At 46.3% G+C, this 19,918-nt stretch overlaps 1 protein-coding gene across 1 annotated transcript in view; it reads left to right on the forward strand.

Moving 5' to 3' along the window:
* The window catches only part of LDLRAP1 (low density lipoprotein receptor adaptor protein 1), a 113,140-nt gene that overhangs the window by 43,181 nt on the left and 50,041 nt on the right, over positions 1-19,918 (forward strand). The window contains exon 2 of the mRNA XM_070764093.1: positions 11,910-12,052. Coding sequence (XP_070620194.1) covers positions 11,910-12,052 — 143 coding nt within the window. The remainder of the gene's footprint in view (positions 1-11,909; positions 12,053-19,918) is intronic.

Raw genomic sequence — 19,918 nt, forward strand, 5'->3', positions numbered from 1 at the left:
TTGTTTAAAGATGCCTTACTCAAACAGTGGGAATTTCCAGCCTCTGGCCTTAATCCCTCCACCAAGGACAGAAAGTTGTACAAACTTTCCTCTTCCTATGAGGAACTTCTATCCTTTCCTAAACCGGATGAACCGGTCAAGATTCTTCACTCGGCAGCGGCTGTGCCAGGAGAGGCGGAGGAAGTCCTCCGCCCAGAGGACAAGCGCATTGAGCAAATGCTCAAAAGGGGATTCACCTCTGATTCCTGGGCCATTAAAAGTTCTGCAGCGGCTTCCTTTTTTTCCAGAGCCATGCTGCTGTGGCTTCGCCAACTGCAACAGCATATTCCTCCCGATGACTTGAGAGGTCAACAAGACTTCAACAAGGTCTTTGCAGCTGCCCAGTACGTGGCTGATGCCACTTTGCAATCTACTAGATTTTCTGCTAAGTCTATTGCAGCTTCTACAACGGCAAGAAGACTCCTTTGGATTCGCCCTTGGCAAGCGGGAGTTCGCCAAAAGTGGCAGTTATCCCAGGGCCCCTTGAAGCGCGACCTGCTCTTCGGTGATCTTCTGGATCCACTCCTCACGGAAACCACGGACAAGAAGAAAGTTTTGGGTCCAACCACTAAAAAGGCTACCAAAACGCAGTCCTTTCGTCGCCCAGGGCGCCAGCAAGACCAAGCGGCGTCCTATCAGAGGTCTCCAGGTCAGTATTCCCCCCGCTTTCGTTCCCAAGGTAGGAACTCCAGGGGTAGAGGGTTTCGCTTCCAAAGGGGAGCTTCATCTAACAGGGCTTCAAAGAAACCTAGATGGTAACCTTTCCTCTATTCCCATAGGGGGTCGCCTAGCTCATTTCGCCTCTAATTGGCGTTTCACCTCCAAAGACCCTTGGGTCATTGACACTGTTCAAACAGGCCTTCTTTTAGAATTTGTTTCTCCTCCCCCAAGACGTTTTATTTCCTGCCCTTCTCCCAGGTCATCCTCTGATTGTAACCGTATGGAGGAGGCCATTTCTCATCTATTGTCCATCAGAGCCATTCAACCGGTCCCTTCCGATCAGAGGGGCCTAGGTTTTTACTCCATTTTATTTATGGTTCCAAAGTCCTCCGGAGGTTGGAGAGCTATTTTGGATTTAAAGAAACTAAACCTATTCATCAAATATAGGAAGTTTAAGATGCACTCCTTGCCCTCTATTTTGGCCGCCATCCACTCGGGAGATTTCATGTCTTCCTTGGACCTCACTGAGGCCTACCTTCACATTCCTATAGCCAAATGCCACAAAAAATTTTTACGTTTTTCTTTTCAAGGCAGGCACTTCCAGTATAGGGCGATGCCTTTTGGCCTCTCCTCGGCCCCTCGGGTCTTTACAAAACTCTTGGGGTCCCTGGCGGCCTATATCCGGGCGTTTCCCATTCACATTTTATGTTACCTTGATGATATTTTGATTCATGGGAACTCCCTAGAGAAAGTGAAAACAGACCTTTCTGTTACCATGTCAGTCCTTCAGGACCATGGATTTTCCATCAATTTTGATAAAAGTCATCTCCAACCTTCCACATCCATTGCTCACCTGGGATCCATTATTGATTCAGAATCCTCCCAGGTGTTTCTCTCTCCCGAGAGAAAACTCAGTATAGTAGAGTTAATTTCTAAGATTTTATCTAACTCTTCAGTATCCATAGTCACTCTATCTTCCCTTTTGGGGAAGATGGTGTCATGCATAGGCATCATTCCCTGGGCTCGCCTTCATGCTAGGGAACTCCAGTGGCTCCTGTTACCTTTTCAGAGATCGGGGCACAGCAACTCAAATCGACGCATTGTCATCCCACTGAGTGTTCGCAGATCCTCCAAGTGGTGGAAGTCTCCGGCCATGGACAAAGGATCCCCGTTCAGGTGCCCGGATCAATTTGTCATCACCACAGATGCCAGTCTATCGGGATGGGGCGCCCACGCCCAGGGGATGATAGCCCAGGGCACGTGGTCCCCGGAGGAAGCTTCCAGGCCAATCAATTGGCTAGAGTTAAGAGCCGTTTCCCTGGCGCTGAAGCATTTCTCTCCTCGCATTCCCAACCGGCACGTTCTCATTCTCACCGACAACATTGCCACAAAAAGCCATATCTGCAGACAGGGGGGCACGAGATCCAAGGCTCTCATGAGGGAGGCCCTCAAGTTGGGTCTTTGGGCGGAAAAACATCTCCAGTCGCTCCTAGCCGATCACATCTCCGGGAGTCTCAACGTCCAGGCGGATTGGCTATCCCGAGCAACGATAGACCCAGGAGAGTGGAACCTCCATCAAGACCTGTTCCATCAAATCACCCTCAGATTCGGCCTACCAGTCCTGGATCTCTTCGCGACCAATGCGAACACCCAACTCCCTCGCTTCTATGCCAGATTTCCATCCCCGGGAGCGGAAGCAATCAATGCCCTCCGGAGCCCATGGCCTCCAGGCCTACTCTACGCATTTCCTCCAATTCCAATCCTCCCGGACGTGATTCACAAGGTCCTCACCGAGAGGGCCCGAGTAATCTTAATCGCCCCTCATTGGCCCCGCCGGCCCTGGTTCGCGGATCTCCAACAGCTGTCCGTCCAGGACCCTTGGCGACTCCCCGTTTCGGGGGATATGCTGCGGCAGGGGGCCTCTTTCCATCCAGACCCGGAGTGGTTCCACCTCACCGCCTGGCTGTTATCAGGAGAGATTTAGAACTGCGTGGCCATGACCCCGATTCAGTGGAGGTCATCTTAAAGGCCAGAAGGGGCTCGACCAATCGAATCTATGACCACACGTGGTCCAAGTTTCACCAGTGGTGTCTACAGGAAGGTTTCTCCCCTCTGTGCATCCCCATACACAGAATTATTTCCTTCCTTATGCAAGGCTTCCATAAAGGGCTTTCCACCAGCACCCTCCGGCGTCATCTGGCAGCCATTTCATCTGTCCTGGGGGGCCCCCGCAGACAGCCTCTCCGATCCTTCCCTGAAGTTCAGGAATTCCTCAAGGGCATAGCCAACCTCAGACCTTCCAAGGTCCACAGGTATCCATCCTGGGATTTGCCACGGGTTCTCCATTCCCTCACGCAGGCTCCATACGAACCCCTAAAATCGGCATCCCTCAGGTACCTATCTTTTAAGGTAGCTTTCCTGGTGGCTATTACCTCTGCCCGACGCATTTCGGAGCTGGCTGCCCTCTCAATCAGGCAGGACCTTTGTCAATTCCATCAGGACAAGGTAGTTTTGCGACTGGACCCCACCTTCTTACCCAAGGTCAGTTCCATGTTCCACAGATCTCAGGATATTGTCCTACCTTCCTTCTGCCTCCAACGAGACCATCCCTTGGCAATTAGATGGCACACCCTGGATCTCATCAGAGCGCTGAGAATATATATCCAACGCACAGGACCCTTCCGAAGGTCAGAAGCTCTTTTTGTAGCCTATCATCCCAGAGTCATGGGGACCAAAGTGTCTTCAACAGTACTGGGCCGTTGGATCAGAGGGACTATATCTAAGGCCTATGAGTCGGCCTCCCTCTCCGTTCCAAGGAACATCACAGCGCATTCCACCAGGAGCGCGGCCACCTCGGCCGCTTGGGCGACTCAAGCCCCGTTGGAGGAGGTCTGCAAAGCAGCCACTTGGGCCTCGCCAAATTCCTTCATCAGGCACTACAAGATTGATTCTTACGCTTCAGCGGACGCTGCCTTCGGCAGAAGGGTACTCCAATCCGTTATCTCACACGATAGCAATCTAATCCCACCCTAGGGACCATCTATTGGGTATGTCCCATGTGACTGCTGGACCCGCTCCTTCAGTACGGAGAATAGGCGTTGATTGCTTACCTGAACGCCTCTTCTCGTACGGTGAGCGGGTACAGCAGTCACTTCCCGCCCTTGTATGTGTCTTCTTTTACCTTTCTATACCTTTCTTCCTCTAACAATGAGAGTTGAACACTACAGAGCTTCACAACTGAGCCTAGTCTATGGATTCGCGAATTCTGGGGAAGGGGCGGATCCGGCAAGCTTTTTTAATACTAGGCTCAGTTCCATCGGATTGGACGTGAGCAACCCATGTGACTGCTGTACCCGCTCACCGTACGAGAAGAGGCGTTCAGGTAAGCAATCAACGCCTATTCTCCTCTGAAGTCTGTGTCGGTCCTGTTGGGTTGCAGCACCAAACCAGACAGTTATAGAGGGGCAGATTAATTATATAATTATATTAATTCTATAAATTCTAGATGTACAGTGATACCTCGTCTTACGAACCCCTCGTCATACGGACTTTTCGAGATACGAACCCGGAGTTTAAGATTTTTTTGCCTCTTCTTCCAAACTATTTTCACCTTACGAACCCGCCCCCGCCGCCACTGGGATGCCCCGCCTCCGGACTTCCGTTGCCAGGCGAAGGCTCCCCTCGATGGGAAACCCCACCTCCGGGACCTTCCATTGACAGCGAAGCGCCCGTTTTTGCCCTGCTGGGATTCCCCTGCAGCATCGCAAAAACGCGGAAGTCCAGAGGTGGGGTTTCCCATGGAGGGGAGCCACAGGGGAATCCCAGCAGTGCAAAAACGGGCGCTGCTCCTCTTAATTATCTCAACCTTTTCTTGACCGTTTGGTTTGATACTGCTCAATTTTTTAAAACTTTACCTATTTTGCTACTTTAGTTTAGTTTATTTAGATTTGTATGCCGCCCCTCTCTGAAGACTCGGGGCGGCTAACAACAATAAAAAACAATGTAACAAATCTAATATTAAAAAGTAATCTAAAAAACCCCAATTTAAGAGACCAATCATACCAACAAAAATACCATGTATAAATTCTATAAGCCTAGGGGGAAGGGAGAAAATTTTTTCAATTCCCCCATGCCTGACAACAGAGGTGGGTTTTTTTAAGGAGCTTGCGAAAGGCAAGGAGGGTGGGGGCAACTCTGATATCTGGGGGGAGCTGGTTCCAGAGGGTCGGGGCCGCCACAGAGAAGGCTCTTCTCCTGGGTCCCGCCAGACGACATTGTTTAGTTGACGGGACCCGGAGAAGGCCAACTCTGTGGGACCTAACCGGTCGCTGGGATTCGTGCGGCAGGAGGCGGTCCCGGAGATATTCTGGTCCGGTGCCATGAAGGGCTTTATAGGTCATAACCAACACTTTGAATTGTGACCGGAAACTGATCGGCAACCAATGCAGACTTTATTTATATCAATCTGTGATTACAATTTTTAAAAAAATCTATTTATGGAAATATCTCTTATATCTCCTTGGCTTGCTATGGAAAGCTTGCAAGTAGAATATCTGTTTGCAGGGTTTTCAGACAGGTAAAAATATCCCTCTCGGTCTCTTCCCCCTTTCAAATTGGTGCTAAAAGATAAATTCATTTGAACTTAAAACTGCTGGCAACTTCACTGATGCATCTCTGCAGGTGTTCTTGACAGCAGCATAGAAGGTAATAATTGGCACCGGTTTTTATTCCAGTCCTTTGCTAGAGACTAATTTGTAATCTCTCTCCTGCCAACATTTTTAGATTCACAGGGGTCCCCAAACTTGGCAACTTTAAGACTTGTGGATTTCAACTCCCAGAATTCTCCAGCCAGCTGGCTGGGGAATTCTGGGAATTGAAATCCACAAGTCTTAAAATTGCCAAGTTTGAAGACCTCTGATTTAGAATGTGTTTTTGGTCAGGGATATTGTGTAGCCCGTTGTGGGCACATTCCTGGGATAAGGGACCTGCCATGGGCAAGACTTTATCTAGCCTTCCTGGATTCAGAGCAGTTTTCTTCCACACCGGTGTACGTTGTACAGTGATACCTTGTCTTACAAACTTAATTGGTTCCGGGACGAGGTTCTTAAGGTGAAAAGTTTGTAAGACGAAACAATGTTTCCCATAGGAATCAATGGAAAAGCGATTAATGCGTGCAAGCCCAAAATTCATCCCTTTTGCCAGTCGAAGTGCCCGTTTTTGCACTGTTGGGATTCCCCTGAGGTTCCCCTCCATAGGAAACCCCACCTTCGGACTTCTGTGTTTTTGCGATGTTGCAGGAGAATCCCAGCAGGGGAATCCCAGCATTGGAAAAACAAGCACTTCGCTGGCAACAGAAGTCCGGAGGTGGGGTTTCCCATGGAGGGGAGCCTCAGGGGAATCCCAGCAGCGCAAAAACGGGTGCTTTGCTGGCAATGGAAGTCCAGAGGCGAGGCATCCCAGCAGCGGCGGTGGGTTTGTAAGGTGAAAATAGTTTGTAAGAAGAGGCAAAAAAATCTTAAACCCCAGGTTTGTATCTCGAAAAGTTTGTATGACAAGGCGTTTGTAAGACGAGGTATCACTATACTTGTGAGAGAAAATAAATTTAGTCGTTGTTCTTTCTTTAAGCAAACAAGTTAATTTTGCTACTTCTACTAGTTCTGTCATCTCCTCCAAATCTTCCTCCATTAAAGTACTTCACAATCTTTCAATTTTGGCACATAAATACTCTCACAACATTGATCATGTCTATAATTGCTTTTAGGCCATGGTAGCTTTCTCTAACTTGTTTTGCTTTGAATATGCTGGACTTAAGCCCCAGTGTCTATCTTCAGCAACTAGGATTAAACCTTGTTACATATATGGTCTATTAATCTTTTACAATGTGCTTGGTTAGCTTTCCCAGTGCCCTGGATGGGGCTGAAGTCCAGGATATCCAAAGCACAACAACGGATCAAACGAACAAAGCACAACGGGTCAGTTGTGGACACTCTCATCTGGGACGCGACCCAGAAGAAGAGCTGCCCAGGGGGGCAAATGCATGTTGGAAAATGCACTTCTGGTTTCCGGCAGGTGCATGATGTCTTCCATGCTCATGCCGGACAATGGAAGACCAACTCGTCCATGCTCATGCCGGACAATGGAAGACCAACTCGTCCATGCTCATGCCGGACAATGGAAGACCAACTCGTCCATGCACATGCCGGACAATGGAAGACAAACTTGTCCATGCACATGCCAGACAATGGAAGCCCAACTCGTCCATGCTCATGCCGGACAATGGAAGACCAACTCGTCCATGCACATGCCGGACAATGGAAGACCAACTCGTCCATGCTCATGCCGGACAATGGAAGACCAACTCGTCCATGCTCATGCCGGACAATGGAAGACCAACTCGTCCATGCTCATGCCGGACAATGGAAGACCAACTCGTCCAGTTTCCGGCACTGCCGCATGCACAAAGGCCAGCTGATTATTACACGCACATGTGCGCCAGAAATCTGGAAGACAAATGGGCAACGGCACACATGACAGGAGACATGGCTCTGCGTGCCACTTCAGGCATGAAGTAGAAAGAAACCATCACAAAAACAACAGATATGATAGGAAAAAACGTGTTGAAATAAAAATGAAGACGATTGAAGGTGATAAAACAGAGAGCTCTGTTTCATCACCTTCAATCATCTTGCACATTTTTTTCTATCGCTCTCTGTTTTCTCACCCACAATCATCTTCATTTTTATTGTATTGTGATGGTTTCTTTTCAAATAAGGCTTCAATTTCACCTGGTCCACTTGACAAAGAACAATCCAATAATAAAGGGACCTTGGAAGGTTCCTTGTCCAACCCTTTGCTTCAACAGAAGATCTTATACCAGTGATGGCGAACCTATGGCATGGGTGTCCCACACAGAGCCATATTTGCTGACACATGAGCCGTTGCCCTAGCTCAGCTCCAATGTACATGTGTGCTGGCCAGCTGATTTTTGGCTTACACAGAGGCTCTGGGAGGGCGTTTTTGGCTTCTAGAGAGCCTCTGGGAGGATGGGGGAGGACGTTTTTACCCTTCTCCGGCTCCAAGGAAGCCTTTGCAGCCTGGGGAGGGCGAAACACAAGCCCCTGTACCACATTTCCATTCTTCCCAAAAATCATTCCAGGCATTCTTGATAATAACTGTTGTGGCCCGTCTGCATCCTGCGCAGATTCCGAAGATTGAGACACGGGTGTGGGTTTGTATCCTAGGCCAGTGTACCTGGCACCTGAATCTGATAGAGAGGAGGTTGGAGAGGATGTGGGGTCAGAGGCTAAAAGCCAACCAGGGCTTGTTGCACCTCCAGAGGTGCCCATGAGCGACTCAAGAGAAGGAGTCTCTTCTTGATGCCAGACTACGCAGAAGTGTCAGAAGGCACGAGTGGCTGAGCAGGAGGAGGTCTCTGTGTGAATAGATCTTTAGAACATTGGGGCCCACCATTTTACTATTTAAAGGTGAGCCTTGGGACAAGTCAGTGCAGAAGTCACCTTTCGAATGTGCTAGATGTCTGATCGGATCTTGCTCTTGGACTATGTTTAATTACAAATTCAGAAATGGAATCTTTGTTTCTGGGTTTCCTGCCAACTCAGAGTGAGTCATGTTAATTGAGAGATTTATGATCAAAAAAGAAATATTTGGGGAGTTTGATTTATTGCTTGAGACTCTACTGAACAGCTGAGATGAACGGACTTGTTTCTTGCTTTGCTGACGCCTTTTAAAACATTTAAACTTCCTTATTACTAAATAGAATAGAATAGAATAGAATTATATTGGCCAAGTGTGATTGGACACAAAAGGAATTTGTCTTGGTGCATATGCTCTCAGCGTACATAAAATAAAATATACATTTGTCAAGAATCATGTGGTACGACACTTAATGATTGTCATAGGGGTCAAATAAGCAATGAAGAAGCAATATTAATAAAAATCTTAGGATATAAGCAACAAGTTACAGTCATACAGTCAACATGGGAGGAAATGGGTGAAAGGAATGATGAGAAAAACTAGTAGAATAGAAATGTGGATTTAGTAGAAAGTCTGACAGTGTTGAGAGAATTATTTGTTTAGGAGAGTGATGGCGTTTGGAAAAAAACTGTTCTTGTGTCTAGTTGTCTTGGTGTGCAGTGCTCTGTAGCGACGTTTTGAGGGTAGGAGTTGAAACAATTTGTGTCCAGGATGTGAGGGGTCAGTAAATATTTTCCCCGCCCTCTTTTTGACTCGTGCTGTATACAGGTCCTCAATGGAAGGCAGGTTGGCAGCAATTGTTTTTTCTGCAGTTCTGATTCTCCTCTGAAGTCTGTGTTGGTCCTGTTGGGTTGCAGCACCAAACCAGACAGTGATAGAGGTGCAGATGACAGACTCAATGATTCCTCTGTAGAACTGTATCAGCAGCTCCTTGGGCAGTTTGAGCTTCCTGAGCTGGCGCAGAAAGAACATTCTTTGTTGTGCTTTTTTGATGATGTTTTTGATGTTAGGTGACCATTTTAGGTCTTGAGATATGATAGAACCTAGAAATTTGAAGGTCTCTACTGTTGATACTGTGTTGCCTAGTATTGTGAGAGGTGGAAGAGTGGAAGGGTTTCTCCTATATTCTACCACCATTTCTACGGTTTTGAGTGTGTTCAGTTCTAAATTGTTCTGGTCACACCACAAGGATAGTTGTTCAACTTCCCGTCTGTATGCGGATTCATCTTTGTCTCGAATGAGTCCGATCACTGTTGTATCATCTGCAAACTTCAGTAGTTTAACAGATGGATCATTTGAGATGCAGTCATTAAACTATTAGAATTACCGGTATCTACTTAAATCCTGTCAAATCCATGTGTGTGTGTACCTACCGTATTTTTCAGGGTATAAGATGCACCTTAGTTTTGGGGAAGGAAAACAAAGGAAAAAAGGCCTCTGCCTACACTGTTTGCTGTGTAATTCTGTGCATGTATGTCTGACCCAGAGAAATAGCCAAGAATTGGAGAAACGTACACGATGGCAATATATTAATGCCAGAAAGTTTTCTTAAATCTAGTCACACGAACTCCTCCCAATTATTTAAATAGATCTACCCCAAACATGACTAAGTCAGGGTTTAACTCTGTTCCCTTATCTTAATACTAAAAGGGACACTGTTACATTTGGAATACTGTGTTCAGTTCTGGAGACCTCACCTACAAAAAGATATTGACAAAATTGAACGGGTCCAGAGAGGGGCTACAAGAATGGTGGAAGGTCTTAAGCATAAAACGTATCAGGAAAGACTTCATGAACTCAATCTGTAGAGTCTGGAGGACAGAAGGGAAAGGGGGGAGACGATCGAAACATTTAAATATGTTAAAGGGTTAAATAAGGTTCAGGAGGGAAGTGTTTTTAATAGGAAAGTGAACACAAGAACAAGGGGACACAATCTGAGGTTAGTTGGGGGAAAGATCAAAAGCAATGTGAGGAAATATTATTTCACTGAAAGAGTAGTAGATCCTTGGAACAAACTTCCAGCAGAGGTGGTAGATAAATCCACAGTAACTGAATTTAAACATGCCTGGGATAAACATATATCCATGCTAAGATAAAACACAGGAAATAGTATAAGGGCAGACTAGATGGACCATGAGGTCTTTTTCTGCCGTCAGTCTTCTATGTTTCTATGTTTCAGATCATACTTTTACAGATCTTCAAATTTGATACGGCTTTCTGGAAGTATAGTTATTCTCTGCTATTAAAAGAAAATACAATACCATGGGCCTCTTCAGATCATTTATTTTAAAAAGCTTCTTCGTTTTGTTGTCTAAAACAATAATAAAGCAGTCTTTGAAAAATAAGTCTAATTCTAGACATTTTAGAGACATTTATAGTTATTCTAGAGACGTTCAAGAGACATTTATAGTTATTGACTTACCTCTTTGCAGTTTCAGCAGTCCAATATTGCCAGCAGTCCACCTGGAAGCAATTGGACTCCTTGCAGCTAGTTTCACTTTCAATTCTAGCAGGTGGCTTGCCTGTTTGTGAATCAGCTGCCTGTTGGAAGCTGATACTCAATTGCTTATGCTAATCAGGCTCTGGCCTATTTGCTGCAAGGAGGTACAGTGGTACCTCTACTTACGAACTTAATTCATTCCATGACCAGGTTCTTAAGTAGAAAAGTTTGTAAGAAGAAGCAATTATTCCCATAGGAGTCAATGTAAAAGCAAATAATGTGTGTGATTGGGGAAACCACAGGGAGGGTGGAGGCCTTGTTTCCTCCCAGGAGATTCCTAGAGAGTCCCCACGGAGGCTACTCCCCACTTTTTCTGGCCCTGTTTCCTCCTAGGAGATTCCTAGAGAGGCCCCACGGAGGTTTCTCCCTGCCTTTTCCGGACCTGTTTCCTCCCAGGAGATTCCTAGAGAGGCCCCACGGAGGCTACTCCCCGCCTTTTCTGGCCCTGTTTCCTCCTAGGAGATTCCTAGAGAGTCCCCACAGATGCTACTCCCCACTTTTTCTGGCCCTGTTTCCTCCTAGGAGATTCCTAGAGAGTCCCCACGGAAGTTTCTCCCTGCCTTTTCCGGACCTGTTTCCTCCTAGGAGATTCCTAGAGAGTCCCCACAGAGGTTTCTCCCTGCCTTTTCCGGACCTGTTTCCTCCCAGGAGATTCCTAGAGAGGCCCCACAGAGGTTTCTCCCTGCCTTTCCCGGACCTGTTTCCTCCCAGGAGATTCCTAGAGAGGCCCCACGGAGGCTAGTCCCCGCCTTTTCCGGACCTGTTTCCTCCCAGGAGATTCCTAGAGAGGCCCCACAGAGGCTTCTCCCCACCTTTTCCGGACCTGTTTCCTCCTAGAAGATTCCCAGAGAGGCCCCACGTAGGCTTCTCTCTGCCTATTCCGGTTACAGTTTTGGAGGCTCAGGTTTGTAAGTGGAAAATGGTTCTTGAGAAGAGGCAGAAAAATCTTGAACACCCGGTTCTTATCTAGAAAAGTTCATAAGTAGAGGCGTTCTTAGGTAGAGGTACCACTGTAAATCCTTCCAATGCAGAGGCCAAAGGGTGGGAGTGGCTGAGTGGGGCTGCATTTGGTGTATAAGACGCACCCAAATTTTCACCCTGTTTTGGGGAGCAAAAAGGTGCGTCGTATTACTCTGAAAAATATGGTGTTTCTTGTGTGGGGGGGGACCTTCCTCACTGGAACAGAACAATAACAAAAGTTCTTTTGGTTTTCTAGAACTCCCAGAGAACTGGACGGACACCCGAGAGACCTTACTGGAGGGAATGCTCTTCAACCTGAAATACCTGGGCATGACGTTGGTTGAGCAGCCCAAAGGAGAAGAATTATCCGCAACTGCGGTCAAAAGGATCGTGGCAACGGTGAGGGACCAAAAATCCAGTTGGCATCCACATCCTCCGTAAACGTCCCTAAGCCAGCACATTTTCTCCAACCGTGGCAACTTTTAAGACGGGTGGATTTCAACTCCTAAAATTCCCCAGCCAGCTATGCTGTGCTGGCTGGAGAATTCTTGGAGTTAAAAGTCTACCCCTCTTAAAAGTTGCCAAGATTTAGAAAACGCTTCCCTTAAGCCAGTGATGGCGAATAATAATAATAATTAATAATAATTTATTGGATTTGTATGCCGCCCCTCTCCGCAGACTCAGGGCGGCTAACAACAATAATAAACACAACATGTACAATCCAATAATAAAAAACAACTAAAAACCCCTATTATAAAACCAAACATAGAAACATAGAAACATAGAAGTCTGACGGCAGAAAAAGACCTCATGGTCCATCTAGTCTGCCCTTATACTATTTTCTGTATTTTATCTTAGGATGGATCTATGTTTATCCCAGGCATGTTTAAATTCAGTTACTGTGGATTTATCTACCACATCTGCTGGAAGTTTGTTCCAAGGATCTACTACTCTTTCAGTAAAATAATATTTTCTCATGTTGCTTTTGATCTTTCCCCCAACTAACTTCAGATTGTGTCCCCTTGTTCTTGTGTTCACTTTCCTATTAAAAACACTTCCCTCCTGGACCTTATTTAACCCTTTAATATATTTAAATGTTTCGATCATGTCCCCCCTTTTCCTTCTGTCCGCCAGACTATACAGATTGAGTTCATGAAGTCTTTCCTGATACGTTTTATGCTTAAGACCTTCCACCATTTTTGTAGCCCGTCTTTGGACCCGTTCAATTTTGTCAATATCTTTTTGTAGGTGAGGTCTCCAGAACTGAACACAGTATTCCAAATGTGGTCTCACCAGCATTCTATATAGTGGGATCATAATCTCCCTCTTCCTGCTTGTTATACCTCTAGCTATGCAGCCAAGCATCCTACTTGCTTTCCCTACCGCCTGACTGCACTGTTCACCCATTTTGAGACTGTCAGAAATCACTACCCCTAAATCCTTTTCTTTTGAAGTATTTGCCAACACTGAACTGCCAATACAATACTCAGATTGAGGATTCCTTTTCCCCAAGTGCATTATTTTACATTTGGAAACATTAAACTGCAGTTTCCATTGCTTAGACCAGTGGTCCCCAACGTTTTTTCCACCAGGGACCAGTTTCAGCAAGACAATTTTTCTATGGCCCAGTGGGGGTGGAAAGGGGCGTGGTTGGGGGCGGGATTAAGCATGGGGGTGCTGGTCCTCCCCGCCCCTCTTTCCCGCCATCGTCCTGTGGCCGGCAGAACCTGCCTCCCAAGCCCTCCTGCCCAGCGGGAGCTAAGCGCTGGAGAGAGGGGGTCAGGCTGGCCCTCCTGCCTCCCCCCAGCCAAAAACGCAAAAGCGCCCCACGGCAGAAGCCAAAAGAGGCTTGAGCCTCTCGGTCCTTCCCGCCCCTCTGTCCCATCCATCGTCCTGTGGACGGCAGAACCTGCCTCCCGAGGCCTCTTGCCCGGCGGGAGGCGAAGCGCTGGAGGGAGGGGGTGGCGGCATGAGGGCCGGCAGCTGCTGACTCCACGGACCGGTACAACATGCCCCGCGGCCCGGTACTGGTCCGCGGCCCGGTGGTTGGGGACCCCTGGCTTAGACCATTTATCTAGTAAAGCTAAATCATTTACCATATTACAGACGCCTCCAGGAATATCAACCCTATTGCACACTTTAGAGTCATCGGCAAATAGGCAAACCTTCCCTACCAAACCTTCCCCTATGTCACTCACAAATATATTAAAAAGAATAGGACCCAGAACAGATCCTTGTGGCACACCGCTTGTAACCTGACTCTGTTCAGAATACTCGCCATTAACAATAACTCTCTGATGTCTATGCTTCAGCCAGCTTGAAATCCACTGAACTATCCAGGGATTAAGTCCAATCTTCACTAATTTATCTATCAGCTCTTTATGTGGAACCGTATCAAAGGCTTTGCTGAAGTCCAGGTAGGCAATATCCACGGCACCACCTTCATCCAACACCTTTGTGACATAGTCAAAGAAATCAATGAGATTAGTCTGACATGATTTGCCTTCAGTAAAGCCATACACACAGACATACCATGCATAACTTGTAATGGCCTAGGGGGAAGAGCTATCTCAATTCCCCCATGCCTGGCGGTATAAATGAGTCTTGAGTAGTTTACGAAAGACAGGGAGGGTGGGGGCAGTTCTAATCTCCGGGGGGAGTTAGTTCCAGAGGGCCGGGGCCGCCACAGAGAAGGCTCTTCCCCTGGGGCCCGCCAAACGACATTGTTTAGTCGACAGGACCCGGAGAAGGCCAACTCTGTGGGACCTTATCGGTCGCTGGGATTCGTGCGGTAGCAGGCGGTTCCAGAGGTAATCTGGTCCATTGCCATGTAGGGCTTTAAAGGTCATGACACAGGTGGCACGCGGAGCCATATCTGCTGGCACGGGAGCCATTGCCCTAGCTCAGCTCCAACGTGCATGTGTGTGCCAGCCAGCTGATTTTTGCCTCTCCCAGAGGCTTTGGAAGGGTGTTTTTGGCTTCCAAAGAACCTCTGGGGGAATGGGGGAGGCTATTTTTACCCTCCCCCTGTTCCAGGGAAGCCTTTGGAGCCTGGGGATGGCCAAACACGAGCCTACTGGGCCCACCAGAAGTTGGGAAATGTTCTATCGAGCTCTCTGGTAGAATCCTCCCAAAAATGCAGAGGTACAAATTTCAGACACACACACGTTTGTGTCCAAACAAACTGGTAATTTGTACAAGTCCCTTATCAGTTCTGTGATACTTAGCTTGCAGCTGTGAGGCAATTCACAGTCCTTCTTCTTTCACAAAGTGAAACACACTTTGCTCTGGTTTAGTTTCAAAGGTCAAAGTCAGTAAAGCAGTCACGAAACACAACGATCAGATAATCCTCCACAATGGCCAAACCCACAGGCTGCTCTTTACAGCAGCCTCACTAATGACCACAGCCCCACCCAACCACAGGTGGCCTCATTTTCTTTGATAATAATCTCTCAGTTGTTGCTGCCTATGCATCATGCGTGGCTGTATCATTAACTCTTGTTCTGAATTCAAGGAGGAGCTAGATAATTGATCTCCTTCTGAGCTGTCTGCCACACTCTCCTCCTCCCTGTCACTCATGTCTTCTTGGTCAGAGGAGCCTTCATCATCAGATTCCACCGGGGGCAAAACAGGCCTGCAGCATGTGGATGTCTCCCCCACATCCACAGTCCTTGGGGCAGGAGCTGGGCCAGAGCTAACCACAACAGGAAACAGGCCATTTCCAGCCTCCAGAGGGCCTCCAGGAGGCGGGAGAAGCTGTTTTCGCCCTCCCCAGGCATTGAATTACTAGTGTGGGCACTCACACATGTGTGATAGTGCACGTGCATGCTCTTTCAGCACCCAAGGAAAAAAAGGTTCACCATCATTGCCTTAAGCAATCCAGGTTGGTGGCCCATTGTTGCAAACAGGCCAAGAAGAATAAAATATTGTTATTTCTACAGCTCTCCATATTTAACACTGGCTGGATGCGAGAGGTTGCCCCGAAAACATGAGCGGCGAGGGGGTTTTCAGGCTGCTTAAGATCTATAATTTAAAACTAATTAACTTTTTTTATCACCGGCTTTAAAAGGCTTTTTCCCCTACCACCACTCCATCGTTGCTTCTTTGCCCTTTATGGACTTCATAAATTTTTTACATGTCTGCCTGTTATTGGATTACCCTGCCCATGCACGAAGAATTTATTTCCTAATTTATTTTGATTAACCTGAGACGCCCAATATTGGCTATTTCGGCAATCAATGCCCAGCAATAACCCCTGGCTTTGTAGGTACGTGTGCCCATAAAAGTAGTCCTTGACTTACGACCCAAAATCGAGCTTAAAATTTGTTTTTCTAAGTGAGGCAGTTGTGAAGTGAGCCTTGGTTTTACTTGCCACAGTTGGTGAGTGGATCACTGTCGTTGGTAAATTACTAAACCGATTGTTAAGTGAGTCTGGCGCCCGCTTCGCTTGTCAGAAGGTCGAAAAAGGAGAGTACAGTGGTACCTCTACCTAAGAACGCCTCTACTTAAGAACTTTTCTAGATAAGAACCGGGTGTTCAAGATTTTTTTGCCTCTTCTTAAGAACCATTTTCTACTTAAGAACCCGAGCCTGGAAAAATTTCCCAGGAAATTTGAGAGCAGCATGAAGGCCCGGCCAGTTTCCTGCCATTCCCCCGGGTTTCTCTCTCTGGCGCAATGTATGGGAGGCAGCCTCGCGCCGGGTGTATGGGAGGCGCGTGCTCCTCCTTGCTGCCTCAGAGTCGCTCTTTTTTTATTTAAGCTTTAAAGTTTTGGATTTTTTTTAATTCACCTCACCTTCTTCCTTCGACAGTGACTGTCCTCCTCCTCTTCTTCCACCTCCTCCTCCTCCCACCCAAATTCCAACTTTTATTTCTTTCCTAATGGGTTTGCACACATTATTTGCTTTTCCATTGATTCCTATGGGAAAGATTGCTACTACTTAAGAACTTTTCTACTTAAGAACCTGGTCACGAAACGAATTAAGTTCTTAAGTAGAGGCACCACTGTACAGGTGAAACTCGAAAAATTAGAATATCGTGCAAACGTTCATTTATTTCCGTAATGCAACTTAAAAGGTGAAATGTAATATAGGAGAGAGACTCATTACATGCAAGGCAAGACAGTTCAAGCCGTGAGTTGTCATAATTGTGATGATTATGGGGTACAGCTCATGAACACTGCAAATCCCCCATCTCAGAAAATTAGAATATTACATGCGATCAATAAAACAGGGATACTCTATGGAGAGGGGCGGCATAAAAATCTAAATAATAATAACAACAACAACAACAACAACAACAACAACAACAATAATAATAATAATAATAATAATAAGTGGAAGAAGAGAAGCATGCACTAGCTGACTATGTGAAGGGGAGCAAAGAGCCAGTGTTGATGGAGGTCAACAATAGGAAGCTTCTCAAGGTGAAGCAAACTAAGGACCAGTACAGAAAAACTGTAACTCAATGCCGTATGGACAGTTGGCGGAACAAAGCATTGCATGGTCAGTTCTTGGAGAAGATTGAAGGCAAAGTGGATAAGGAAAAGACCTGGTCATGGCTTACAAGTGGAACACTCAAAAAGGAGACAGAAGGATTAATATTGGTGGCCCAAGAACAGGCCGTTAGAACTAATGCTGCCAAAGCCAGAATTTAAAAATCAACAGACAATCCAAAGTGCAGACTCTGTAAAGAAACAGATGAAACAATCGACCACATACTCAGCTGCTGCAAAAAGATCGCACAGACTGACTACAAGCATAGACATGATGCTGTGGCACAGATGATCCACTGGAACTTGTGCCGGAACTACCATTTACCAAAGAACTGGTGGGATCATAAGCCCGAAAAAGTGGTCGAAAATCAGCAAGCAAAACTACTGTGGGACTTCCGACTTCAGACTGACCGAATTCTGAAGCATAACACACCAGACATTGTGATCGTGGAGAAAAAGAAAGTATGGATCATCGACATCGCAATCCCAGGAGACAGCAGAATTGAGGAGAAGCAGCTAGAGAAATTAGTGAAATACGAAGATCTAAAAATCGAGCTGCAACAACTCTGGCATAAGCCCGTGAAAGTGGTCCCAGTGGTACTTGGCACGCTGGGCGCAGTGCCAAAGGATCTCAGCGGACATTTGAAAACCATCGGAATTGACAAAATCTCCATCTGTCAATTGCAAAAGGCTGCTTTACTGGGATCGGCAAACATAATTCGCCACTACATCACGCAGTCCTAGGTGCTTGGGAAGCGCCCAACTGGTGATGAAATATGAAATCCAGCATAGTGATCTCGTTTGCTGTTTTGCTGTGTTGTACTGACATAATAATAATAATAATAATAATAATAATAATAATAATAATAATAATAGTACATAGAACAATATCGGACCTCTGAAAAAGTAAAAACATGCATATGTACTGAGTACTTTGTTTGGGCCCCTTTTGCAGCAATTACTGACAATGTGGCTTGGCATGGACACTATCAGCCTGTGGCACTGCTGAAAATAGTGGTGAAATCTCATGTGCATAAGCGTCCTCGTGTGAGATGCGCAGAAGTGAAATCTCGCGCCGATAGGCATGCGTGCACCCGCAACCATCCCAGATAGTTTACTGGTAGTAGCCGCTAAGTGGAACCCCCCACCTGCACAGCACGTATACATACAATCCTTGATATTTCCCCATTTAGCCAGTCCAGTTGGAATGGACAAAATGTTTGCCCATCCCTCCCGATAATGGACAATTCCACTGCATCTGTCAGATTTAACTGAGCGTTCTTAGTTATCATCCCTCCCTTTTTTCCGAACGATCCCTAAATTGAGTTTTCACTGAAATGCAAATTGCCATGCTAGTCACACCGTATTCACCTTGAGAAGAAAAGTATTTGTCAATTTAAAAAAAAGTTCAGTGACATTTTTCATTTGTTCCGTTATTGTTTCAAAAAAGTGAAGCTTAATCAATTTTTCACAGGACATTTTAATATAGATTTAGAAATCCATTATAATCCATTCTAAATTTAAATAAGTTTCTTCCTAGCAAAACGATGCTTTTTGGGGGCCATATTGCTATATAAGAAATGAAAGTGACCACGTTTGCTGGATGTTGAGGGCATTTTTTTGGGGGGGGAGGTTTCCTTTCACTGCCTCTTAATTGTTGTATAACAACTAAAATCAGGTAGGAACAAATCAACTCTTAGCTTTCTTGATTAATTGTTGGGAGACCTTTTAATTCACCAAAATTTCAGTTGTCAATTAAACCAGTGATTGCTCACAGTCCTGATTTTAATTTATGTTATCTACTTTCTTTATTGAGTTAGAGTTTTGTTTTAATGACTTACAGAATTGTTGAGGTCAGAAAAAGACACATTGTGATTGGAAGAGTTTTGCGCTTTCTGCAACAATTATTTGCACTGTTACCATCCTATAGAGTAGGCCAGCACAACATAATGGATAGCCTACTAAGAAATGTGTGCAACACGGTGTGATGTAATTGAACGAGCTGGATTACGTAACTCACTAAGCCACCCGCAGATCTAACTGGGATTTTTTTTTTTTAAACTAATCAAGCTTAGCATGTACTAGAAGTGTGTTTGTAGATTTTTGCTTGAGTTATTAAGGATGCAACGGGAACACAACCAAAGAAAGCGATGCAAAGAAATGAGAGAGGAATGCAGTGGAATGTCAGAATAACATCAAGTCTTTCATGCTGCAACATTTTGTCAGATCTTGTTGATACCCTATTTCCCCAAAAATAAGTCACCCCCAAAAGTAAGACATAGGAGAGGTTTCGTTTCGCAGCATTCCCGAACAGAACATAACAGAACAGAACATTCTCCGGTCGGTCGCAGTCCGGGTTAGTGGGGGGTCAGAGGTCGAGCCCGAGGTCGAGCCCCTGTGGGGTGCCTCAGGGGTCGGTCCTCTCCCCCCTGCTATTTAATATCTACATGAAACCGCTGGGTGAGATCATCCAAGGGCATGGGGTGAGGTATCATCAGCATGCTGATGATACCCAGGTTTACATCTCCACCCCTTGTCCAGTCAACGAAGCAGTGGAAGTGATGTGCCGGTGCCTGGAGGCTGTTAGGGTCTGGATGGGTGTCAACAGACTCAAACTCAACCCGGATAAGACGGAGTGGCTGTGGGCTTTGCCTCCCAAGGACAATTCAATCTGTCCGTCCATCACCCTGGGGGGGGGGAATTATTGACCCCCTCAGAGAGGGTCCACAACTTGGGCATCCTCCTCAATCCACAGCTCACATTAGAGAAAC

This window comes from Erythrolamprus reginae, chromosome 11 (genome assembly GCF_031021105.1).
Source record: "Erythrolamprus reginae isolate rEryReg1 chromosome 11, rEryReg1.hap1, whole genome shotgun sequence".
NCBI classification, from domain to species: domain Eukaryota; kingdom Metazoa; phylum Chordata; class Lepidosauria; order Squamata; family Dipsadidae; genus Erythrolamprus; species Erythrolamprus reginae.